At 53.8% G+C, this 25,607-nt stretch overlaps 1 protein-coding gene across 2 annotated transcripts in view; it reads left to right on the top strand.

Annotated features, from left to right (window-relative positions):
* The window catches only part of INPP5A (inositol polyphosphate-5-phosphatase A), a 254,391-nt gene that overhangs the window by 58,284 nt on the left and 170,500 nt on the right, over positions 1 to 25,607 (top strand). For both annotated transcript variants that reach the window (XM_034951471.3, XM_003816261.6), the window contains exon 2: positions 13,487 to 13,528. In XM_034951471.3, the coding sequence (XP_034807362.1) occupies positions 13,487 to 13,528 (42 nt within the window). The remainder of the gene's footprint in view (positions 1 to 13,486; positions 13,529 to 25,607) is intronic.

Here is a 25,607-nt window from a genome sequence, read left to right on the forward strand (position 1 = left end):
TTTTAGGGTATAAGTGTCTTCCATGTCTATGTGCTCATTGTAAATCTTTACTTTGATAACATATACCTAATACTTGTTATTTTAACCACTGGTAACTGTGTAGTTCACTGCCGTCCTCACCTACATTGTGGTGTTTGTTGGTGAGTGTGTAGCTCACTGCCTTTCTTACCCACATTGCGGTGTTTGTTGGTGAATGTGTAGCTCACTGCCTTTCTTACCCACATTGCGGTGTTTGTTGGTGAGTGTGTAGCTCACTGCCTTCCTTACCTACATTCCAGTGTTTGTTGGTGAGTGTGTAGTTCAGTGCCTTCCTTACCTACATTGGGGTGTTTGTCACTGGCACCCTGTCTATCTCCACGTCATGTTTTATCCAATAAATTTGTTTTTGATTCCTCCCTCTTCTTTCCTTCCTTGGACGCCCTGTGTAACTTTCTTTATTGAGGTGCCTTCTGTAATATTTTTCTGCAGTATTCTAATTGTAATTCTCTTATAAATGATGCTATTATGAACTTCTTTGTTGACAGAGCACTTTTGCTCTTTAGAATTACTTTTTTAAGGACTGACTCCCAGAAATAGAGTTCCACATTTGAAAGTAATGAGTTTTTTTTTTTTTAACATTTCCCATATTTTCATAGTTTTTGTATTGTTCTTTGAGACCAAGAGAAGAATTTTTGGGTGTTTAAGAGAAAAAGAAGGCATGTGCTTTCTTTCGTATGGTGGCTGAACACACGCAGAGCTGCTTGGCCTGTGGGCTGAAATTTGAGCATTTCTTTAAGACCTAGTTTGTTTATTTTTTACTCTCACTTCAGTGGTTTTAAAAATAACTACATTAACCAAACATGGCTGTACCTCCGAGGACTTCTTGCCAGAGCTGCTCCTGGGAAAGGGTTCAGTCTCTCTAGTTTGTGCCCATCACCCAGTGGGACAGCTACATGGACGTGGCGTGGCGGCGTGGCGGCATGGCCCAGTAAAGACCAGTTTGGGCAGGATGAGTGGCCCTCAATTAAAGGGTGTCGTGGTAGGCAGGGTCTAATTTTATAAAAGCTTCTGGCACATGTACATTCAAAATTTCTTTTTTGTCTTTGATCTTGGCAGAAGAGGACGCCCAAGTGTGTGTGCGTGTGTGTGCATGTTTTGTTTTGTTTTTTTTTTTGAGATGGAGTCTCGCACTGTCACCCAGCTGGAGTGCAGTGGCACCATCTCAGCTCACTGCAACCTCCACCTCCCAGGTTCAAGCGATTCTCCTGCCTCAGCCTCCCGAGTAGCTGGGATTACAGGCACCCACCACCATGCCCGGCTAATTTTTTTGTATTTTTAGTAGAGACAGGGTTTCACTATGGTGGCCAGGCTGTTCTTGAGAACTCCTGACCTCGTGATCCACCCTCCTCGGCCTCCCAAAGTGCTGGGATTACAGGCGTGAGCCACCACGCCCGGCCCCTGTGTGTGTGCATGTTTGTGTATGTGTGTATGCATGCACGTGTGTTTGTGTGCAGGCTCCTGTACATGTGTGCGTTTGTGTGTGTCCATGTGTTTGCTTGTGTGCGTGTGTGCATGCGTGTGAGTGTGTGCATGTGTGTGCATGCACGTGTGTTTGCAGGCTCCTGTGCATGTGTGTGCATGTGTGCACACATGTGTGCGTGTGTGCATGCGTGTGTGTGCATGCACGTGTGTTTGTGTGCACGCTCCTGTACGTGTGTGCATGTGTGCATGTGTGTGCATGCATGTGTGTGTGCAGGCTCCTGTACGTGTGTGCGTGTGTGTATGTGTGCATGTGTTTGCATGTGTGTGCATGGGTGTGTGCACGTGTGCATGTGTGCATGCATGTGTGTGTGTGTGCCTGTGTGCGTATGCACATGCACTTGTGTTTTCATGGCCGAGGGTTTATTTTCTAGTAATTTGAAGCCCTAAGTGACAGAACCTTTTCTGTTCTTCTCAGTGTTTGTGCTACTGTCCTCTCCCTCTTCTCTCAGTCTCAGAAGATGTGTCAGGGTGTCTGGATGTGGTCTGTCAGCTCATCCACAAGGACTCAGGCCATCTCCCCTGTTCCTGCAGGTGGTGGGAAGTTTCTATATCCAGATTTTCTTCATTGAGGATATTGTGGTTTGTTGTGAAAGTGCTTACATTCAGTGGGATAAAATTTGAGTCACATATTAGGATATTATATTGTTATTTCAGTTGTGAATTTTAAGAAATTATATAATTTCTTACACATCTTCAGGAATGCATTAGGCAAGTTAAACAATAGTGTTACATGTTGGGGATATGTTTATATGCAGAGCGTTTGTAAAAACTGTATTAACGTCTGTGTGCATTGCGCGTGTCTGCTTGTTCCTCTGTTTCCAGTGTTTTGTCCTTTAGTGTGTGCTGCAGCGCCGTGCTACGTGTAGTGACCCTGGGCCTGTGGTGCGTCCTGCGGGGCTGTGCTACGTGTAGTGACCCTGAGCCTGTGGTGCGTGTTCCCGGGGCTGTGCTACGCGTAGTGACTCTGGGCCTGTGGTGCGTGTTCCCGGGCTGTGCTACGCGTAGTGACCCTGGGCCTGTGGTGCGTGTTCCCGGGCTGTGCTACACGTAGTGACCCTGGGCCTGGGGTGCGTGTTCCGGGCTGTGCTACGCGTAGTGACTCTGGGCCTGTGGTGCGTCCTGTGGGGCTGTGCTACGCGTAGTGACCCTGGGCCTGGGGTGCGTCCTGCGGGGCTGTGCTACGCGTAGTGACCCTGGGCCTGTGGTGCCTGTTCCGGGGCTGTGCTACGCGTAGTGACTCTGGGCCTGTGGTGCGTCCTGCGGGGCTGTGCTATGCGTAGTGACCCTGGGCCTGTGGTGCGTGTTCTGGGGCTGTGCTACGCGTAGTGACCCTGGGCCTGTGGTGCGTCCTACGGGGCCGTGCTACGTGTAGTGACTCTGGGCCTGTGGTGCGTGTTCCGGGGCTGTGCTACGCGTAGTGACTCTGGGCCTGTGGTGCGTCCTGTGGGGCTGTGCTACGCGTAGTGACCCTGGGCCTGTGGTGCGTGTTCCCGGGCTGTGCTACGCGTAGTGACCCTGGGCCTGTGGTGCGTCCTGCGGGGCTGTGCTACGTGTGGTGACTCTGGGCCTGTGGTGCGTCCTGTGGGGCTGTGCTACGCGTAGTGACCCTGGGCCTGGGGTGCGTCCTGCGGGGCTGTGCTACACATAGTGACCCTGGGCCTGTGGTGCGTCCTGCGGGGCTGTGCTACGTGTGGTGACCCTGGGCCTGTGGTGCGTGTTCCCGGGCTGTGCTATGCGTAGTGACCCTGGGCCTGTGGTGCATGTTCCCGGGGCTGTGCTACGCGTAGTGACCCTGAGCCTGTGGTGCGTCCTGCGGGGCTGTGCTACACGTAGTGACCCTGGGCCTGTGGTGCGTCCTGCGGGGCTGTGCTACGCGTAGTGACCCTGGGCCTGTGGTGCATGTTCCGGGGCTGTGCTACGCGTAGTGACTCTGGGCCTTTTGGGCAGGTCTCAGATTTACTGTCTGTTTTAATTTCAATTGCAGTTTTTGTTTGATTTTGCTTGGGCGTCTGGGACCTACCCTTCCTACTGCTAGGGTCAGAACTTTCTCTTTTTTTCATTTTATATGAGGTGAGTAAAGTGCAGCTCTCAGACGTGTGGAGACTCAGTGTGTGGCTCGGCTGCTTGAGTGGCGCTGTGGCGATGGAGATTACCTCCACCTTTTTAATGCGGTAAAATGGGTATAAAATTTTCCATCTTAACCATGTTTAAGGGTGCAATTCAGTGGCATGAAATGCATTCATAATGTTGTGTAACCATCACTGCCATCCATCTCCAGATCTCTTTTAATCTTGTAAAACTGCAGCTCTGTCCTCGTTAAACACTGAGTCCCTGTCTGCCCCCAGTTCCTTTGTCACCAACATTTTACTTTCTGTCTTCATGAATCTGATGACTCCAGATATCTCACATGAGTGTGATCACACATTCTTTGTCTTTTTGTGCTTGGCTTATTTTCCTTAGCATAATGTTCTCAAGGTTGTTGCATAGTCAGAATACCCTTCCTTTTTAAGGCTGAGTTACGTGGATAGACCACATTGTATCCATTTGTCCGTGGATGGACACTTGGTTTCTTCTAGCTTTTGGCTGATTGTGGGTGTACCGATATCTGTTTAAGTTCCTGCTTTCAGGTCTTTTGGGAATTGTATTAGTTCATTTTCATGCTGCTGATAAAGACATACCTGAGACTGGGAAGAAAAACAGGCTTAATTGGACTTATAGTTCTGCATGGCTGGAGAGGCCTCAGAATCATGGCAGGAGGTGAAAGACACTTCTTAAATGGCCACAGCAAGAGAAAATGAGAGAGAAGCAAAAGCGGAAACCTCTGATAAGCCCATCAGATCTCTTGAGACTTATTCAGTATCATGGGAATAGCACAGCAAAGACCAGCCCCCATGATTCAATTACCTCCCCCTGGGTTCTTCCCATAACAGGTGGGAATTCTGGGAGATACAATTCAAGTGAGATTTGGGTGGGGACACAGCCAAACCGTATCATTCCACCCCTGGCCCCTCCAAACCTCATGTCCTCACATTTCAAAACCAGTTATGCCTTCCCAACAGTCTCCCAAAGTCTTAACTCATTGCAGCATTAACCCAAAAGTCCACAGTCCAGTCTTATCTGAGACAAGGCAAGTCCCTTTCATGTATGAGCCTGTAAAATCAAAAGCAAGCTAGTTACTTCCTGGATACAATGGAGGTACAGGTATTGGGTAAATACAGCCGTTCCAAATGGGAGAAATTGGCCAAAACAAAGGGGTTACAGGGCCCATGCAAGTCCCTAATCCAGCGGGGCAGTCAAATTTTAAAGCTCCAAAATGATCTCCTTTGACTCCCGGTCTCACATCTAGGTCACACTGTTGCAAGAGGTGTGCTCCCATGATCTTGGGCAGCTCCGCCCCTGCGGTTCTTCATGGTACAGCCTCCCTCTCGGCTGCTTTCATGGGCTGGCATTGAGTGTCTGTGGCTTTTCCAGGCACACAGTGCAAGCTGTTGGTGAATCTGCCATTCTGAGGTCTGGAGGATGGTGGCCCTCTTCTCACAGCTACACTAGGCATTGCCCCAATAGAGACTCTGTATGGGGACTCTGACCCCACGTTACCCTTCTGCACTGCCCTAGCAGAGATTCTCCATGAGGGCCCCACCCCTGCAGCAAACTTTTGCCTGGACATCGAGGCATTTTCATACATCTTCTGAAATTTGGGTGGAGGTTCCCAAACCTCAGTTCTTGTCTTCTGTGCACCTGAAGGCTCAACACCACTGGCAGCTGCCAAGGCTTGGGGCTTCCACCCTCTGAAGCCACAGCCCGAGCTGTATGTTGGCCCCTTTTAGCCACGGCTGGAGTGGCTGGGATGCAGGTCACCAAGACCCTAGGCTGCACGCATCATGGGGACCCTGGGCCTGGCCCATGAAACCAGTTTTTCTTCCTGGGCCTCTGGGCCTGTGATGGGAGGTGTTGCCATGAAGGTCTCTGACGTGGCCTGGAGACATTTTCCACATGGTCTTGGGGATTAACAACAGGCTCCTTGCTACTTACCCAGATTTCTGCAGCTGACTTGAGTTTCTCCCCAGAAAATAGGTTTTGCTTTTCTATCACATATTCAAGCTTCAAATTTTCCAAGCTTTTATGCTCTGCTTCCCTTAGAAAACTGAATGCCTTTAACAGTACTGAAGTCACTTCTTGAATGTTTTACTGTTTAGAAATTCCTTCCACCAGATACCCTAAATCATCTCTCAGGTTCAAAGTTCCACACATCTCTAGGGCACGGGCAAAATGCTGCCAGTCTCTTTGCTAAAACATAACAAGGATCACCTTCGCTCCAGTTCCCAACAAGTTCCTCATCTCTATCTGAGGCCACTTCAGCCTGGATTTTACTGTGTGTATTGCTGTCGGCATTTTGGGCAAAGCCATTCAGCAAGTCTCCAGGAAGTTCCAAACTTTCCCACATTTTCCTGTCTTCTTCTCATCCCTTCAAACTGCTCCAACCTCTGCCTGTTATGCAGTTCCAAAGTCTCTTCCACATATTTGGGTATCTTTTCAGCAGTACCCCACTCCTGGTACCAGTTTACCGTATTAGTTCGTTTTCACACTGCCAGTAAAGACATACCTGAGACTGGGAAGAAAAAGAGGTTTAATTGGACTTACAGTTCCACATCGCTGGGGAGGCCCCAGAATCATGACAGGAGACAAAAGGCACTTCTTACATGGCAGTGGCAAGAGAAAATGAGAAGGAAGCAAAAGCAGAAACCCCTGATAAACCCATCAGATCTCATGAGACTTATTCACTATCACGAGAATAGCATGGGAAAGACTGGCCCCCATAATTCAATTACCTCCCCCTGGGTCCCTCCCACAACACATGGGAATTCTGGGAGATACAATTCAAGTTGAGATTTGGGTGGGGACACAGCCAAACCACATCAGGAATATAGCCAGCAGTGGAATTGCTTCACTGTATAGTAATTCTGTTTAATTTTTGGAGGAGCTGCCATTTTTCTTCATAGCGATGGCACCATGTTACATTCCTACCAGCAGTGCACAAGGGTCCCATTTCTCCATCTCATCCCAACACTTATTATTTTCTCTTTTCAATTTTAATGTTTTGTATAATATCCATCCTATCCATCCTAATGGGTGTGAAATGGCATTTCATTATGGTTTTCATTTGCATTTCCTTAATGATTAGTGATAATGAACATCCTTTCATGTGCACGTTGACCATTTCATATGTCTTCTTTAGAAAACTGTTTAAGTCCTCTTCCCGTTTTTAATGGGGTTGTATGTCCTTTTGTTGTTGAGTTGTAGAAGGTTAAAAATATATTCTGAATATTAACCTGTTAGCAGACACATGACTTGCAGATGTTCTCTTCCATCCTGTGGCTTGTCTTTCATCCTATTGATAGTGGCTTTTGATGCACAAAAGTTGTTAAGTTTGATGTCCTGCTTGTCTGTTTTTCCTTTTGTTGCCTGTGCTTTGGATATTGCATTTAAGAAGTCATTGTCAAATCCAGTGTCACAAAGTTTCTCCCCTATGTTTTCTTCTAAGAATTTTATAGTTTTATATTTTTGATCCATTTTGAGTTAATTTTTGTCTGTGGTGTAAGGTAAGAAACCAGCTTTATTCTTTTGCATGCGGTTATCCAGTTTTCCCAGCCTCATTTGTTGAAAGGACTGTTCTTTTCCCCAGTTAATGGTCTTGGCACCACTGTCAAAAATCATTTGACCATATTACAAGGCTCTTTATTCCATTCCATTGGTCCACATGTCTGTCTTGTGCCAGGACCACACTGTTTTGACTGCTTACTGTAGGTTGTAGTAAGTTCCACATAAGGAAGTGTGAGGTTTCCAATTTGTTCTTCTTTTTTAAGGCTATTTTTGGCTATTCAGGGTCCCTTGAGATTCCATATGAATTTTAGCATGGACTTTTCTGTTTCTGCAAAAGAAAGTCATTGGGATTTTGATATAAATGGAATTGAATCTGCAGGTTTCTTTGGGTAGCATCAGCATCTTAATAACGTTAACTCCAGTTTGTGAACATGGAATGGATATCTGAATTTCTTTCAGCAACATTATGTAGCTTTCAGTGTTCAAGTCTTGCCTCCTTGGTTAAGTTTATTTCTAAGTTTTTTATTCTTTTCGATGCTGTTATAAATGGGATTTTAAAACATTTTCTTTTCACATTGTTCATTGTTAGTGTTGTTTGTGTGTTGATCTTATATCCTGCCACGTTGCTGAATTGCTGAATTTTTGTGACGGAGTCTGGTTCTGTCACCTAGGCTGGAGTGCAGTGACATAGTCTCGGCTCACTGCAACCTCTGCCTCCGGATTCGGGTGATTCTCCTGCCTCAGCTCCCGAGTAGCTGGGACCACAGGCACGCACCACCATGCCTGGCTAATTTTTTGTATTTTTAGTAGAGACGGGGTTTTGTCATGTTGGCCAGGCTGGTCTTGAACTCCTAACCTCAGGTGATCCACCTGCCTCTGCCTCCCAAAGTGCTGGGATTGCAGGTATGAGCCACTGCACCCGGCCTTATTTCTATCAATTTTTTGGTGGAATTTCTAGGGTTTTGTATACATAAGAGCATATAGTCTGTGAATAGAGATAATTTTACTTCTTCCGTTCCCATTCGGGTACCTTTTCTTTCATTTTCTTGCCTAATTGCCCAGGCTGGGCCTACCAGTGCAGTGTTGAATGGTAGTGATGAGCGCGGGCATCCTGGTGTTCCTGCTCTTAGAGGGAAAGCTTTCTGTCATCCACTACTGAGTGCGTTCACCGTGGGTGGTAATCTACAGGCACGTTCTCTCTCAGAGGTCCTTTCTTTCCTTTTGTGTCTAGAAAGGCTGTTTTTCTACCACGACGACAGCAATTTGCTTATTTTCTCTCCTGATTCCTTTGTGGTTTCAAGTCTTATGTTCATATCTTCTGAATCCATCTGGAGTTTAATTTCTTTGTGGAATAAAGAAAGGATCTAATATAGCATTTTAAAAGTAAATATTTAACTAGTCCTAGTATTGCTTGTCAATTAATGCCTCTTCCCTCAGCAGTGTGAAATGCCTCAATCTCTCCTGCTGACGTCTCTGCCTTCCGAAGCTACAAAGGGGAAGAGTTGGGCCTTCTGGGCGGCTGTGGGCCAGGCTGCCTCTGGCATCTTGGTCTCTCGTGCGGGTATTCTCTATTAGGGGCTGTATAGCAAACACGCTAAAGATCATCTCAGTTTTTTAGTACTTCTCACTAAAATGGAATCATTTTATAAGGTCTATTTCCCCCTTCCCTTCAGAATATGCACTATAGAAAATTACAGATCACTCCAGCTCCCACTACCCAGAAAGAACGCTTGTCCACGTGGAATAAACGTCATCCCAGTCTGCAGAGCTCCAGCAAGGAGGACAGGCTGTGCTTCACCAGTTAAATTTAATCCTGCTCAAATTGTCAGGAGAAACAGACACTGAAGTGAAACTCAAGGAACTTCTGAATTTGAGATAAATATTTATTGGTGCAAGAGATAAAGCTCTACAATTCCTCTAAGGATAAGAAAACTTTTCTAAACTTGAAGAATGTAGCGTTTAAGAATACATTTTAATTTTAGAGCACGTTTATGAATGCTCTGGTTTGGAAGGTATCATGATTCTTAGGCAGCCTCTCAGCTCCTGGGCCCCACTTGCTGATTTAATAGATTCTATTACTTGTGTTTTGTTAGTTTGTAACAGAGACACTCTGTTCCACCTTTCCCTGCCTCCGTTTTCAGCCCTTGGTTCTGTACTGTGTGAACATGGTGTGGGTCACTGTGGTCTTTCCTTTCTGACTTCTGGGCTCTGCTGCGTCACCTGAGTTCTGCCCTGCGCCGTCAGGGTCCCCTCTCCGTCCCGCCCTGCGCCATCAGGGTCCCCTCTCCGTCCCGCCCTGTGCCGTCAGGGTCCCCTCTCCATCCCGCCCTGTGCCGTCAGGGTCCCCTCTCCGTCCCGCCCTGTGCCGTCAGGGTCCCCTCTCCGTCCCGCCCTGTGCCGTCAGGGTCCCCTCTCCGTCCCGCCCTGTGCCGTCAGGGTCCCCTCTCCGTCCCGCCCTGTGCCGTCAGGGTCCCCTCTCCAGCGCACGCTGTGCTCCTGTGCTGTCAGGGTCCCCTCTCCGTCCTGCCCTGCACCGTCAGGGTCCCCTCTCCAGCGTACCCTGTGCTGTCAGGGTCCCCTCTCCATCCTGCCCTATGCTGTCAGGGTCCCCTCTCCATCCTGCCCTGTGCCGTCAGGGTCCCCTCTCCATCCTGCCCTGTGCTGTCAGGGTCCCCTCTCTGGTGCACCCTGTGCCATCAGGGTCCCCTCTCCATCCTGCCCTGTGCTGTCAGGGTCCCCTCTCTGACACTTGCCCTGCAAACATCCTCCTTTCCTGTGACTGCTACGCTCAGGAGCGAGGATGCAGTCAGACCCTGTTTTGTTGCCTCTGGAGCATCCTTCTCTTCCTCTTCCCCGTTTGTTATTTGGTGAGGTTTGGGGGGAAGGGGGTGTCTTAATCTTCCTTATGGTGTGTTTGCCCAGAGCTCAATAGTAGTTGAAAAGGTTTTCTTGTCATATCAACTCCTCAAGCTATGCTACTTGCACACTGTGGTCTGTGGGGCTGCAGAGTGAAATGTCCTTTTCCTGGATGGAGGGAAGACAGAGAAGGAACATGATGCAGCCTCACTGCTCAGGATGGAAAAACGCTGGGATTAGGGGTCACCTATTGGTCTGGGGAAGCTCAGTGACCCAGGGAATATTGAACTGATGGAGAAGACGGTATTTGACCAGACCTGTGAGCATTGAAGGCATGGGGGCTGTTGCCAGTCTGCAAAGAGAGAGTGCAAAGGCCCTGGGGCCAGAGGACCAAATGTCTGAGACTCAGAGCAAAGCAGGTGGAGGGGAGGGCAGGGAGGCCACGGGCTCAGGGCCTGGTGGCTGTGCAGACCTGGAAGGCCTTTGCTGTTTATCCTGAGAGAGCAGGAGGGCCCTGGAGGGTGGATCCACTTGTGTTTTCTGAGAATCACCCTGGCTGCCTGTGGAGTGTAGACTGGAAGCAGGTAAGGACAGAGCAGGGAGATCCCTGAGGAGGGAGTGGGAAGGGACTGGGGATGGGGAAGAAGTGGATCCACCAGGAGGGAGTGGGGGAGGGGCTGGGGATGGGGAAGAAGTGGATCCACCAGGAGGGAGTGGGGAAGGGGCTGGGGACCGGGAGTGGGTGGATCTGCTAAGAGGGGGCGGGGAAGGGGATGGGGAGGGTGTGGATCCCCCAGGAGGGAGTGGGGGAGGGGCTGGGGATGGGGAAGAAGTGGATCCCCCAGGAGGGAGTGGGGGAGGGGCTGGGGATGGGGAGTGGGTGGATCCCCCAGGAGTGAGAGGGAAGCAGCTGGGGATGGGGAGGGGATGGGGAGGGCATTGATCTCCCAGGAGTGAGGGGGAAGCGGCTGGGGGATGGGGAAGGGACAGAGAGGGAGTGGATCCCCAGGAGGGATGGGAAAGGGGCTGGGGATGGGGAGGGGACGGGGAGGGTGTGGATCCCCTGGAGGGATGGGGAAGGGGCTGGGGATGGGGAGGGGACAGGGAGGGCGTGGATCCCCTGGGGGATGTCCTGGAAGTGACACAGTGGCACTGAGGCCAAGGGAGGCTGGTGGGATGGTGGGATGGTGGGATGGGGCCCAGGAGGCCCTGGGAGCTTCCAAGCTGGGGTCAGCCAGGCAGACGCAGCAGCGCCATGCGGGCCAGAAAGTGGCCCCTGGGCAGGGCCCCATGGTCACAGCGGCCGTCACAGTGGCCCTGACTAGTGTTGGGGTGTGTGCCAAAGGCAAGAACTGAAGGCCTTGAGGGCCTTGTTTTTTTTTCCCGTTTCTTCTCTTCCTTCTTTGGAGTGTTTTTTGCTCTCATCTTTCATTTAGACTTTTGGTCTAATTATTTCACAGCCTTTGAGTGCCTCCTCATAAACAGTCAGCAAACACGGATGTCTTTGTTTAGAGCGCTGTGTTAGGACTGTCTGGGCTTATTAACCTTAGTGGATCCACAGTCAATGTTGGGGGAAGTCATATCCACGATTTAAATGAGGTCATGACCCATGAATTGGGCTGGAGCGTGTGTTACTGGGGCGAGGTGCACACAGTGAATGGTGTGTCCGGGTGTCCGCTGTCACATTTGTGCGTTTGGTGTTTAGGGTGGCTCCTGGGCAGGGCTGCTGGGCACGCAGCTGCAGCTGGATGTGGGGCTGGGACCCTAGATGGGGACTTGCTGGTAGGAGCTGGGGCCAAGGGAGGCTGTCCACGTGGGCTGAGGGTCCTCAGTGGCGGGACAGCGGTGTGGGCTGATGGCCTCCCCTCCTGCTGGGGCGGTTGCGTGCGTCCCACGAGGAGGTCCCTGGACCCAGAGGGCAGGGCATGGGGGCTCTCAGAGCCACAGTGGGTGATTCTCTCCCTTTGCGTGTGCGTGTGCCGGGGTTGTGTGTCCTTGAAGCCTGGAGCCAGGGTGTTCTCGGCTCGGTCCTGTGATCTGTGAGGCTCTCGTTTCTTGTCAGGTTTTTTATTTTTCATTAATTTATCTAAACTTCAGTCTTCCCGCTTTTTAGGGTTCTTAGACCCGTCAGCAAGTGAACGGAGGAGCGCGCCTGGCGCGTGGCCAGCCTTGCGATGCTGTTGTGTTTGCGTGGGCGCAGAGTCTGGGCCCAGCTGCACTGGCGGCCTGCACGCCTTGGCCCCGTGCCCACGGCCACGGAGGCTGAGACCAGGGCAGGGGCTTTAGTCCCGATGGGAGCGGGGGCGGGGCCTTGTTTATTGTTTTTAATCGCGGCAAAAACCCACAACATTAAATTTACCACCTTAACCGTTTCCGAGTGTGCGGTTCCTTAGTGCTAAGTACATTCACGTTGTTGCACGGATCTCTAGAACTTGTTCTCTCGCAAAATGGAAACTCTGCCCTTTTAGATGCTGACTCTGTCCCCTCACGGTGGGCGATGTTGGAGCTGGGGTGCTTCCTGAGCGTGGGCGGCTTGCGCTGAGTGCTCGCGCTCAGCCTCGTCCGCGGTGACCTCCCTCCTCTTGGCTTTGAATGGCTGTGCTGCCCTCGGCCGGAGCTGGCACAGAGCCCAGGAGCAGCCAGGTGGCCTGGGGCTCAGCGGAGCGGTCGGGGTGGAGAGCGACTGGGCCGTCCCTTCTCCTGAAGCAGTGGCATTTTCAGGCTTGCGCTTAGCTCCTCCGATTCTGTCCAGGAGCTTCCTGGGGCCTGGGTCTCTGGCGGGGCTGGAGTTTCCTTGCGTGTGTGCACGTGTGTGCACGCCTGTGGCATGTGGTAGATTTTCTGTTGATGGCTCTAGCAAGTGCTTTCTGAAGATTCTGACAGTTGTGATGGACTCTATAAAAGCCCCTTGCTCTTCACCCCAAACACACAGAAATGCCATGTGCGACCATGGTGTTTTGTATTCCACAAAGCTCAGCTTTGTCTAGTGCCCGTGAAGGGGCTTTGGCTCAGGCAGGGGCAGGTGTGGAAAGGTGCCACCGTCTTGCTTGTTGGAGCTGGGTTACTGGCTGAGCCGTCTCTTCCCTGGGAGGCTGGAGGCTGGAGCAACACAGAGCCTTCCCCTCCTCGCCACCCGTGTGGGGGCCGCGCGACGCTGCCCGAGCTTTCCTGAGACAGAGTGCATCGTGCACCATGTCCCTGGGACAGCACAGAGCGGAGCCTCCACACAGAGCGGGGTCCCCGCGTGGGCCTGGGGTTTCACAGTGGAGCCCCCACACAGAGTGGGGTCCCCGCGTGGGCCTGGGGTTTCAGAGTGGAGCCCCCACACAGAGCGGGGTCCCCGCGTGGGCCTGGGGTTTCCCCGTGCGGGTGGAGCTCCTCCATGCGGGGTGGGCCCGGGCTGCGCCTCCGCTCCTGCCCCACGTTGTCTTCACAGGAGCTTGTCCTGGCTCTGTTTAGGGCTGTGCCATTGGTCTGACTGGCTTTTCTTTTTCTTCTTAATTTACAGCCAGAAAACCTGCAGAAGAACTGGCTTCGGGAATTTTACCAGGTAAGAACCACTGAAACGTGTTCTTTTGGATTCATTACTTAGCCAATAAGGTGGCTTTTTGCTTTGGCATTCCTCCATGGAGTCTGGTGTGTCTATGGGGAGCGCAGGCCTGGGCTGTGGCTGGGTCTCTTGGCTCCGCTGCCTGTGCTGGGCAACATGTTTCTGTGTCACAGTCGGTCCACTGCCCGCCTGCCGGTGAGCCTGGCCAGATCCTCCTCGGGCTCACTGTTCACATTCTGGCTCCCTCCCTGCTCCCCGCGGGGTTCAGAGAACCTGGAGGCTCCCTCCAGGGCCGAGTGAGCATCCCCAGTGGGGCCATGGAGAGCTGGCAGCGAGGCTGGGTGTGTTTCTCAGCAGGTCCGGTCCGTGCAGCGCACTCTGTGCAGAGAGTGGGCGCTGGGCTGGGGGAGGTGACCGGTTGGAGGGTTTCGGGCTGGCACTGCCAGGCCGAGGCACGGACCCCCCTGTCTAATATGGGGCCGGTGTTTATGGAGCCCGGTACTGTGCTGTGCTCTGGTGTGGACGCTGCAGATGCCACTATGAAGAGACAGGCTGGTGCCCTTGCAGGTCTTCATGGAAGGAGCCACCTGGGGCCTGTGGCCGAGCATGTGTGCCTGTGGGGTGGCGCCAGAGGCCTCTCTGAGGACTGGGTGCATGGGGGAGGCCAGGCAGGCGAGGAGGGCAACGTGGCCATGGGCATGACGGTGGCCAGGCTCGGCTCCAGGGGCTGGTGGTGAGGTCAGCTTCAGGATGGGGTGGCCTGGACGGTGGAGCTGCTCACATGCTCAGACCCACGCAAGGGCTGAGCCCGGGACTGAAATCCTGTTTCAGGTGTGTTTGGCTGCTGATTGGAGATGGGCTGGGGAAGCCAGAGTGGAGGCCCAGGGGCCCTCTGTGAGGGCATGGGGGTGTGGGACCTGGGGGGTGGCCCGACCTGGGCCTGAGGTGCTGGGCCAGAGGTGGAGCTGGGACAGCCAGGAGGGCTGGGGACCTCTGTGCCCTCGGGCCTGTGTCCTGCCTGCCAGTGCTCCCATGTGGTGAGGCTCCCAGCATGCAATGGTGCTCTGTAGCCGGCATCCAAGTCCCCCCATAGGGACAACGGCGTGTGTGTGCACGTGTGTGCGCATGTGTGTGCTTAGCACCTATGTGGTGAGGAAGCCATTGTTCTACAGGGACCTGATAAATCTCTCTCTGTAGAGTCTTTGGTCAGATGTGCAAATGAGAGACATTTTTCCCCTTTGAAAACATATATTTACAAATCGAAATAATAGATATGATGAACTTAGCTGTAATGTGTGACATCATCTGCTCAGCGCTCACTTGGAGAAAGAGGACACTCCAGGAGTTGAAGCTGCCGTGCCACCCCCATCCACGGTGCTCTCATCATCTCTGTCCTTTATGTCAACCGCACGTGGGGGGCCAGTGGCGGGGGCGGGTTTGCCTTGTGAGGTGGGGTCTTGCTGCGTGTGCCTGTCGGGGAGACCCACATCCTTGCAGAACCTTCGTCCTCTCCTGGCGTGTCTCCCCTCCGGGGATCCACAGGTTTTCCCTCACTGAATGTCTAGGTGTATGTGACCGGCAAGGAGCAGAACCTGCCGCCTACACAGCTGAAATCAGAATCTGCCCTTGTGTTTTGGTGTTTTTCCTTTTTGAAAACTGTCTGCTGCTTTTGTTGTTGTTGTTGTTTTTGTTTTTGAGACGGAGTCTCACTCTGTCACCCAGACTGGAGTGCAGTGTTGCGATCTCGGCTCACTGCAAGCTCCACCTCCCGGGTTCACGCCATTCTCCTGCCTCAGCCTCCCAAATAGCTGGGATTACAGGCACCCGCCACCATTCCCGGCTAATTTTTGTATTTTTAGTAGAGACGGGGTTTCACCACGTTGACCAGGCTGGTCTTGAACTGACCTCAGCTGATCTGCCTGCCTTGGCCTCCCAAAGTGCTGGGATTATAGGCATGAGCCACCGCACCTGGCCTGTCTGCCGCTTTTTTCTTGGTTTATTTTATTTTAATTATATTTAAATTTTGTCCCAATCAAGCCAGCGGCAGCCCCGCAGGAGCAGAGTTTTAGGAGACATTTACAGTGGCTGGGCCTGACCCGCAGTTCCTGATGGTACAGTGCAGCCATGGCGGACACCGAGGTCCCGGCAACAGCTCCCAACAAACCCTGGGCTTCCTCACGCCAGGCAGTGGCCAGGCTCTACCTGGGGCTCCAAAGGCCTCTTCTGCCTCATGGAGGGGCACGTGAGCCCCACCTGTGAGGGACTGGAAAGGTCGATGTGGAGGAAGCCCCTGTCCCCACGCTCCAGCCCCCAGCAATTGTTTCCCTGTGTGCGTGGCCCCCCGAATCCTGGGTCCCCTCTGCTCCTGCAGCTCTGTGGAGCCCAGTGGTGGGGGTGGGGGGTGGGGGGTGGTTCATGAACAGGAAGTAGGGGTTGCCCCGGGCCTAGCTCCGGGCCTGCACACCTGGTGGGCTCTCTTCAGGCTGGACCATGTGCTGGACTTCCCAAGCGAGGTGCTGGCCCTGGGACATGTGAACTGAGCACAGAGAGCTGCAAAAAACCCAGAGGACCTGCCAGTGGACGTTGGCTTGTGGCCCCAGCCAGCTCGCTGCCGGGCGCAGGTGTGGTGGGGAGACCTGGGGCTGCTCCGGGGTCTGCAGCCTATGCTGGCCAGCGTGGGGACCACCCAGTGCTGGGTCGGCTGGGCCCAGCCATCCACATCCCACTGATGCTCAGGCACCCACAGGCTGGGCCGTGGCGGCTTCTCTGCTCTGCTCCTCACCATCCAGACAGCTGCATCTGCCGCAGGGTTTGGAGCTGGTGTCTTTGCTCACTAACTGAAGAAGCTCTTGTTCCCCGGGGTTTATGGTTGGGTTTGGGATGAGGATGTAGGCAGATCCCTTGGAGAACAGCTGAGGCCTGAACAGGAAAAAACATCTGGAAAGGGGTCTTTTGAGATTGGGACAAGGAGAGGTCAGCATCAGGAGGATCTCAGGAGATGAGGAGTGCAGGGGAGAGAGGCCCTGTCAGAGGAGGGGAGGGAGGTGAGGTGGGCAGAGGAGAGGCCCTGTCAGACGAGGATGAGGGAGGTGAGGTGGGCAGGGCAGAGGCCCTGTCAGACGAGGGTGAGGGAGGTGAGGTAGGCAGGGGAGAGGCCCTGTCGGAGGAGGGTGAGGGAGGTGAGGTGGGCAGGGGAGAGGCCTGTCAGAGGAGGGTGTGGGAAGTGAGGAGTTCATGGGAGAGGCCCTGTCTGAGGAGGGTGGAGGAAGTGAGGTGGGCATGGGAGAGGCCCTGTCAGGGGAGGGGGAGGGAGGTGAGGTGGGAAGGGGCGAGGCCCTGTCAGGGGAGGGTGAGGGAGGTGAGGTGGGAAGGGGCCAGGCCCTGTCAGGGGAGGGTGAGGGAGGTGAGGAGTTCATGGGAGAGGCCCTGTCAGAGGAGGGTGAGGGAGGTCAGGTGGGCAGGGGAAAGGCTCCATCAGAGGAGGGTGTGGGAGGTGAGGAGGGCAGGGGAGAGGCCCCGTCAGAGGAGGGTGTGGGAGGTGAAGTGGGCAGGGGAGAGGCCCCATCAGAGGAGGGTGTGGGAGGTGAGGGGGGCAGGGGAGAGGCCCTGTCAGAGGAGGGTGTGGGAGGTGAGGAGGGCAGGGGAGAGGCCCTGTCAGAAGGTGTGGGAGGTGAGGAGGGTAGGGGAGAGGCCCTGTCAAGAGGAGGGTGTGGGAGGTGAGGTGGGCAGGGGAGAGGCCCTGTCAGAAGGTGTGGGAGGTGAGGAGGGTAGGGGAGAGGCCCTGTCAAGAGGAGGGTGTGGGAGGTGAGGTGGGCAGGGGAGAGGCCCTGTCAGAGGAGGGTGTAGGAGGTGGGGAGTTCATGGGAGAGGCCCTGTTAGAGAGGGGAGAGGGAAGTGAGGTGGGCAGGGGAGAGGCCCCATCAGAGGAGGGTGAGGGAGGTTATGAGTTCGTGGGAGAGGCCCTGTCAGAGAGGGGAGAGGCGCTGTCTGAAGAGGGTGGAGGAAGTGAGGTGGGCAGGGGAGAGGCCCTGTCGGGAGGGTGTGGGAGGTGAGGTGGGCAGGGGAGAGGCCTTGTCAGAGGAGTTCATAGGACAACTCCTGTCAGACAAGACCTGTGGTAGAGAAATGGTGTCTTATCACATGGTGAGCCTCTCTTTCCCATTTTCTGTCCTGTTGAGTTAGAATTGTGATGTTGTGTTTTGTGGGGTTTGGGGAGGCTGTGCAGGTGCCCTGTTTTGGGGGTTCAGGGAGGCTGTGCAGGTGCCCTGTTTTGGGGGTTCGGGGAGGCTGTGCAGGTGCCCTGTTTTGGGGGTTCGGGGAGGCTGTGCAGGTGCCCTGTTTCGGGGGTTCGGGGAGGCTGTGCAGGGGGCCTGGCACTCCTAGGGCTGCTCCAAGCTGGCTGATGGTGGTTTGGGCCGAGGCCCGGTTCCCCTGCTGGTTTTGCTGATCTGGGACAGTGGCGCTGGCTGGAGGGGCCCTTGCACCTTGCCTGGCCATGTGCGTGGCCCTCGGCTGTGAGGGGCTGGGCTGTGGCTGGAGCCCATGTCCGCTCTCTAGGCTTCCTGGTTTGTGTTACATTTTGGCAGGAACAGCTGTGTGTTAAGCTCAAGCTTTTGTTTGTTTTCTTTTAAGATGGAGGCCTTGGGGCAGTGCGGGGGGGTTGGAATTCTTTTTGGGTGCATCCAGGAGGGGCCGGCAGTGGGGATGGGTCCTGGCTGCTCTGTCCCATGGAGCAGGGACAGTTCCCGCGCATTCGGGTCTCTGCAGCCTGTTCAGTGTGGGACCGTCTGCACCAGAGGCCATGGGGGAGGGCAGTCTTGGGGAGCGGGCGGCAAGACCCCAACTTGACAGACCTCGGATCCAAGGCTCAGGCCGCCCAGAATCCCCACGTACATGTCCCATTTCTTTCATTTCTTTCCCTTTTACCTTTTTTTCTTTTACTTATGGCTTAAACAGTTACTGTGAGCGTTGATAGTAGAGTTCGCCAGTGATGCTGGAAGTGAGTTCTGAGCGAGGTGGTTCCTCCTGTGACCTGCAGCCCCTGGAACGCCACGGCCCACAGGGCCCCCTCCTTCCCAAGTCCCCCCGCAGGGCCCCCTCCTTCCCGAGTCCCCCCGCAGGGCCCCCTCCTTCCCGAGTCCCCCCGCAGGGCCCCCTCCTTCCCGAGTCCCCCCGCAGGGCCCCCTCCTTCCCGAGTCCCCCCTCAGGGCCCCCTCCTTCCCGAGTCCCCCACTGAACAGAGGCCCTGCTGGGCGGTTTGTGGGACCTGACAGAAAGGTGGGCAGGGCTCTTGGAGGTGGACAGCAGCACCCGGCGTCCTTTCTGGAGACTCAGCCTTTATGAAAGACAGTAGAGTCATTTGTAAAGAAAAATAATGAATGATGGTTTGCTCTGTGCAGTGTGTCATTTTTCCTGGTTGCAAAACCAAATTTTCTTGGTTTTCTTGGAAAAACCTCTTCAGAAGGAAGAAATTTCAGTGACACTTAGAAAAGACAATTCTCAAAAGTGAGATTTCAGCGCCAATCCCCACTCTCGATTTCAACGTCAATCCCCACTCTCATGCTTGTTTTAGCCTGAGTTGGTTTCTTAGGCTGTCAGCCAGTTCAGCGGCTGCACTGAGGGGCCTCGGGCTGGTGGGTTTCCGGCAGTGAGTGGGCCTTGCCAGGGCTGGATCAGACACCTGGTGGTCTCCATGACCAGAGCCCACTGTGCCAGCAGCTCAAGGGCAAGGGGTGGATGAGATGCCTGGACACTGGGCCTCTGACTGTTTCGGGTGTTTTTAAATCCTAGAGTTTCCATTATACAATTATTTTTCAAAATAGCCTTGAACAAGTGGCTTTTATATAGGGAAGAACTAAATATGATCTTCATGGTCTTTTAGAAACCTTTTCTGTAAAACTTGATCCCTGTAGAGAGTGCAGGAGACAGTGCAGAAAAGCCTGTGTGTGCCTCCATCGCCAGTCGTGAGCACCCTCGACGCCTTTGGGACCCACGGCTTTCGAAGATTAGGTCCAGAACTCAGCCTGGCACTGGAGAACTTGGCACGCCTTCCCAAGTCTTGAGTCCCCAGGCAGAGCCTGGACGGCACGATGGCTCACGCCTGCAATCCCAGCACTTTGGGAGGCCGAAGCGGGCGGATCACTTGAGCTCAGGAGTTCGAGACCAGCCTGGCCAACATGATGAAACCCCGTCTTTACTACAAATACAAAAAATTAGCCAGGCATGGTGGTGGGCGCCTGTAATCTCAGCTACTTGGGAGGCTGAGGCAGGAGAATCGCTTGAACCCAGGGGGCAGAGGTTGCAGTGAGCCGAGATCGCACCACTGTACTCCAGCCTGGGTGATGGAGTGAGACCCTGTCTCAAAAAAATAAATAGATAAACAAAGCTGCAGAGCCTGGGCTCACCCTGTGCTGGCCTCCTCAGCTGTCCTGTCTACCCGTCCAGGTTCCGTCCTCTCTCCTGAGAATCAGACTCACAGACTCATCACCAGGAGTTCCAGAATCTTCTCCATGTCAGGAGGGGCTCAGGCCCCAAACGCAGGAGCCAGCCCCCGCTGCTGTCTTCAGAATGCTTATGGCCCCTCCCACATTCCTGTGTTAACATCCTGCCCCCAAGGTGGTGGCCTCAGGAGGCCTGGCTCTGGGGGCCAATGAGATCGCAAGGAGAGGACTCCATCCCCATGAATGCAATCAGTGCCCTGAAAGAAGAGGCCTGAGCGCTGCCTCACCCCTTCTATCCTACAAGGACACGGCAAGAAGGTGCCGTCTGTGAAGAGTGGACCCTCCTCGTGGAATGGGCTGGCCTCGCTCTTACCCTCCCAGCTTCACGTGCCCTGCGGAGCACACGTCTGTGGCGTAGGCCCCGCAGGCTGCGGTGTTTTGTTGCCGCAGCCTGAGTGAAGAGAACGCCTTCCCGTGACGCGTCCAGCGTTGGGTCAGTGTGGAGGACCCGATAAGAACGCCTGCTGGGGGATGCCAGGCTGCACTCAGATGGAGGGATGGTGCGTGGGGCAAGAGGGAGCCCCGAGTCTGGGCCTGGAGCTGCTGCCCTCTGTCCCCACAGTGGCCCGATCCACGTCTCGAGTTGCTCTGAATTCCCGGCACTGTCTCGCGGCGGCCCGCAGCCCGTGGGCCACAATGGAGGGCTTCATCTCAGAAGCTTCCCATACTCCTCCTTGCCTGTCTTCCAAGTGTGGCGTCTGGAACCAGCTCAGGATGCAACTGCTGGTTTTAGCCTTTAAAAAATGTGCACCCTGGAAGCACACGGGATGCTGTGTGAGGAAGACTTCTGTGTGGCTTTCACACGTGACTTTTCTGGCCCACCGAGTTTCCTTCTAAACCCCCAGGCATCTGGGGTGAAGGCCCGTGGCCGCTGCTCAGTGGAGTTGGAGGAAGTGGCTGCTGGGTGCGGGGAGGCTCCTGAACTCTCGGAACCTGGAAGTTCACTGCGCTGGTTTGACCGAAGGGGTGGGACCCAGCCTGCATTTGACGCACAGCTTTGCGGCTGCATTTCTGCCCCTGGTGAAGCAGCTGGGCAGGCCCCTTTGCTCGAGGGCCCCGTCTTTGGGGTAGGAACCAGCCCTGCTGGAGTGGGCAGCTGGGACTGAGGTGGGCACCCTTGCTTGAAGCTAAGAAGACCCAGGAGAAGGGGCGGGCTTTGAGGACAGAGTGGGCACTGGGTCAGTGGAGTAGGCACTGGGTTGGTGGAGGAGCTGGTTGGAGACTGAGGGGCTGGGAGGCCCCAGGCTGGGGCAAGGGGGTGTCTGCCCCTCTGGGCGGCTGGGATAAACAAAGCTGTGCAGCTGAGCCTCTCAGCTGAGAGGCTGCGACCTTCACGGCCTGGTGGGTCTGGCACCTGAGGCCCTGGGCCTGGGGAACAGGGGCCTCCCCTCTTAGTGGTGATGGGCTCCACCCTCTGTAGCTGCCTGTTCCGGGTCCTGTGGGGAGTGGTGAGGGATGGTCGTGTGCGTCGTTTTAGGAGCATGTGTGTGAGCGTGAGGATGCCCGTGGCCGGTGGACATGCCTTCCTCCTGTCCTTGCAGCCACTGGAGGGGAAGCTTCTTGTCCTTAAGTCAGACCGGGAGGCAGACGGGCCCTGAAAGAACCACAGGGTGGCGTGGGAGGCAGCTGCAGTGGGAGGTGCCTGTGCTTTGTTGGTTGTGAACCAGCATCCAAGGGAGGACCACAGTGGCAGATGTGCAGTGTGGGGCATGTGGCGTGCAGGGACGCCGTGGGCGTGGTGTGAGGTATGTGGCGTGCAGGGACGCCGTGGGTTTGGTGTGAGATATGTGGCGTGCGGGGATGCCGTGGGTTTGATGTGAGATATGTGGCGTGCGGGGATGCCGTGGGTGTGGTGTGAGATATGTGGCGTGCAGGGATGCCGTGGGTGTGGTGTGAGATATGTGGCGTGCGGGGACGCCGTGGGCGTGGTGTGAGGTATGTGGCGTGCGGGGATGCTGTGGGTTTGGTGTGAGGTATGTGGCGTGCGGGGACGCCGTGGGTGTGGTGTGGGATATGTGGTATGGGGAACATGGTGGTGACGCAGGATGTGGTGGTGGTGTAGAATGTGGTGCTGATAGATGTGGTGTGTGTGGGATGCTGTGGTCACATGGGACATGGTGTATGGGACGTGGTGGTGACATAGTGTGTGTTGGTGATAGGGGATGGGGTGGTGACATGGGATGTGGTTTTGGGGTTGCAGTGGTGACATGGGACATGGTGACATGGGACATGGTAGTGACATGGGACATGGTGACGGGGTAGGGTGTGGTGGTGATGGAGGTGGTGTGGTAATATGGCGTGGAGGATGCAGTGTGGGGGACATGGTGACATGGCAATGTGTCATGTGGTGATGGGGGACGTGGCGTGGGGGATATGGGGTCCTGGATCTCCTGTAGCTCTGGCCGGTGGCGAGTGGCACCCGTGCAGCAGGGAGGAAGGCCAGCTTCACGCTGCAGGAGCTCCTGGGTAGTCTGTTCTGGGAGTGAGGATGTTTGGGGGTTGTGGAGCCATCGTGCTGGCCAGTTGCTTTGCTGCGCTGGTGGGGAGAGGCCGCCTGAGGTCCTTCGAAGCAGCCTGGGTCTGTCTGCTCCCCGGGGTCAGATGCAGGCCGCTTCTGCAGCTTCGGCATCATGTCCCAGCCCAGCCCCGCAGCCTTCACCTGTAGGAAGATTCTGCAGGCTCTCTCTCCCTCCATCATCGGGTGACTCCTCAAACACCGCGCCCTGGTTGGTGGCTTTGTTGATTCTTGGTCTCCCAGTGATGAGCTGAGGTGGGGAGCCACGAAGCCACAGGCTGAGGCGGAGCCAGGACAGACCCTGCTTGGCTCTGGGCTCTGGCTCTTTGCAGGCAGCTCAGCAGACAGTCCCCGCCCTCCAGAGCTCCTGTGCAGTGTGGCTTGGGGCAAAGCCACCCTGTGGCTCTCTCAGGGCCCTTCTGCCTCCTGGTCTGATCTAAGGACAAGAAGCTTTCCCTCCGGTGACTGCAGGGACGAGAGGAAGGGATGTCCACCGGCCATGGGCATGCTCACACTCACACATGCTCACTGCCTGGGTGAGAGGCGGTGGAGGACCCCTTTCCCAGAGGGAAGGTCTCCTGTGAGCCACACCTGAAGGGTGTGGAGGAGTGGCTGTTACCTGCTCGTGTGGCCAGTGCAGATCTTGAATCCTCAGACTGCAGGTGAGGTAGCCAGGACATCCATTGTGACCTTCTTCCTGTTGACAAAGACAGTACATGGAGTGGAAGCTTCTGGCTATCTGTGCATTGCTGCACCGAGCACCTGACTGCGTCTGGCATGTGGCGTGTGTGGCGCAACTGCCTGCCACACAGCTGTCTGAGGATACTGATCAAAGCAGAAAAGGATAAACATTCTTTCCTTCCCCAGTTTTGCCTCCAGCATGATGCACACCCCATCATATGTGTTTGCCTGCGTGGCTGTGGGCAGGTGTGCAGTCCACAAGTGGGTCATCTACAAGTGGGCAGCAGACACATGTGCATACAGCTTACTCTCTCTGCCTTTTTTGTAAGCTGGGAAATCTTTCTATGTGAATTAATATATGCTGTCTATCTTAATAGCTTCAGAATATTTTATGATATAGTTAGGCCTTAATTTTTTAAAGTTGTTTTTCTGTTGGACTTTGAGGTAGTTTAAAGTTTGCTTATGGGAATGAGGATAAATTTTAAAACAGGATATAATGTTGGCTGTCATGCAAATATAAAATGAATAGGTACTTATTCACTTTAAATACCTATTTTAAAAATAGAGTTTTAAATTGAGATAATAAATGTTGTTTATTTATCAGGGAGAGACCCAGTAAGATGTAGAACTGGTTCAGGGAAGAATCCAGAATGTAGACAAATAGCTTCTCCCATCAGCAGTACTGACATGAGTGTGCTTCATGGATGCAAGGCTGGCACTGTCCACAGGGTCATGATCCATCACATCTGCTGGACATGGTGCATTTCTGTGGTCAAGAATCATTTCCATCATGATCAGCTTTTAAACTCACAGAGTTGCAACATAGCTCAGAGACAACTAAAGGTAGAGATAACCCAAATAGGTGAGCTAAATGGAGGCACTCTCATTTTTGCTCATTTTAAAGTCTTTCACAGTTTTTCCTGATGGTAATTTTAAGAATAATGTGATAGGCAGTGTCTGTTTCCAGCTAACATGGAAGAAGAGTGTATTAGGCCATTCTTGCTTTGCTGTAAAGAAATACCCGAGACTGGGTAATTTATGAGGGAAAGAGGTTTAATTGGCTCACGGTTCGCAGGACGTGCAGGAAGCTTAGTGCTGGCACCTCCTCAGCCCTTGGAGGCCTCATGGAATTTTCAGTCAGGCAGAAGGCAAAGGGGGAGTAGCCATGCCACACAGTGAAAGCCAGAGCAAGAGAGAGCGAGTGGGGATGAAGTGCACACACCTTCAAATGACCAGACCTCATGTGAACTCAAGAGTAAGAACTCACTTATCACCAAGGGGATGGCCCAGTCCATTCAGGAGGCATCTGCCCCCATGATCCAAACACCTCCCACCAGGTTCCTCCTCTAACACTGGGGACACATTTCAACATGAGATTTGGCCGGGGACAAATATACAAACTGTATCATTCTGCCCCAGCCCCTCCCAGATCTCATGTTCTTCTCACATTTCAAAATACAATCATCCCTTCTCAATAGTCCCCCCAAAGTCTTGACTCACCTCAGAAGTCCCATGTCTGATGACTTCTCTGAGACAAGGCATGTCCTTTCCACCTATGAACCTGCAAAATCAAAAACAAGTTATTTTCTCCCAAGATACAATGGGGATATAGGTATTGGGTAAACATTCCTGCTTCAAAAGGGAGAAATAAGCCAAAAGAAATGGGCTATAGCCCCCAGGCAAGTTTGAAACCCAGTAGGGCGGCTATTAAATCTTAAAGCTCCAAAATCATCTCCTCGGATTCTATGTCCCACACTCAGGGCAGACAGGCTCAAGGGGTGGGCTTCTATGGCCTTGACCAGCTCTGCCCCTGTGGCTTTGCAGGGTTCAGCCCCCAGGACTGCTGTCATGGGTTGGAGTTGAATGCCTGTGGCTTTTCCAGGCACAGGGTACAAGCTGCCAGTGGATATACCATTTTGGGATCTGGAGGATGGTGGCCTCCTGCTCACAGATCCACTATGCAGTGCACTGCTGGGGACTCTCTGTGGGAGCTTTAACCCCACATTTTCCCTTGACACTGCCCCTATAGAGGTTCTGTGAGGGCTCCACCCCTGCAGCAGGCTTTTGCCTGGGCACCTGGGTTTTCTTATACATCCTGTTACCCAGGCTGGAGTGCAATGGCATGATCTCGGCTCACTGCAACTTCAGTCTCCCAGGTTCAAATGATTCTCCTGCCTCAGCCTCCTGAGTAGCTGGGATTACAGTCATGTACCACCACACCTGGCTAATTTTTGTATTTTTAGTAGAGACAGGGTTTCACCATATTGGCCAGGCTTGTCTTGAACTCCTGACCTCAAGTGATTCACCCACCTCAGGTGCTGGGATTACAGGTGTGAGCCACTGCACCTTGCCAGCATTCTTCACTCTTGCATTCTGTGCACCT

The sequence above is a fragment of the Pan paniscus genome, chromosome 8, assembly GCF_029289425.2.
Source record: "Pan paniscus chromosome 8, NHGRI_mPanPan1-v2.0_pri, whole genome shotgun sequence".
NCBI lineage: Eukaryota > Metazoa > Chordata > Mammalia > Primates > Hominidae > Pan > Pan paniscus.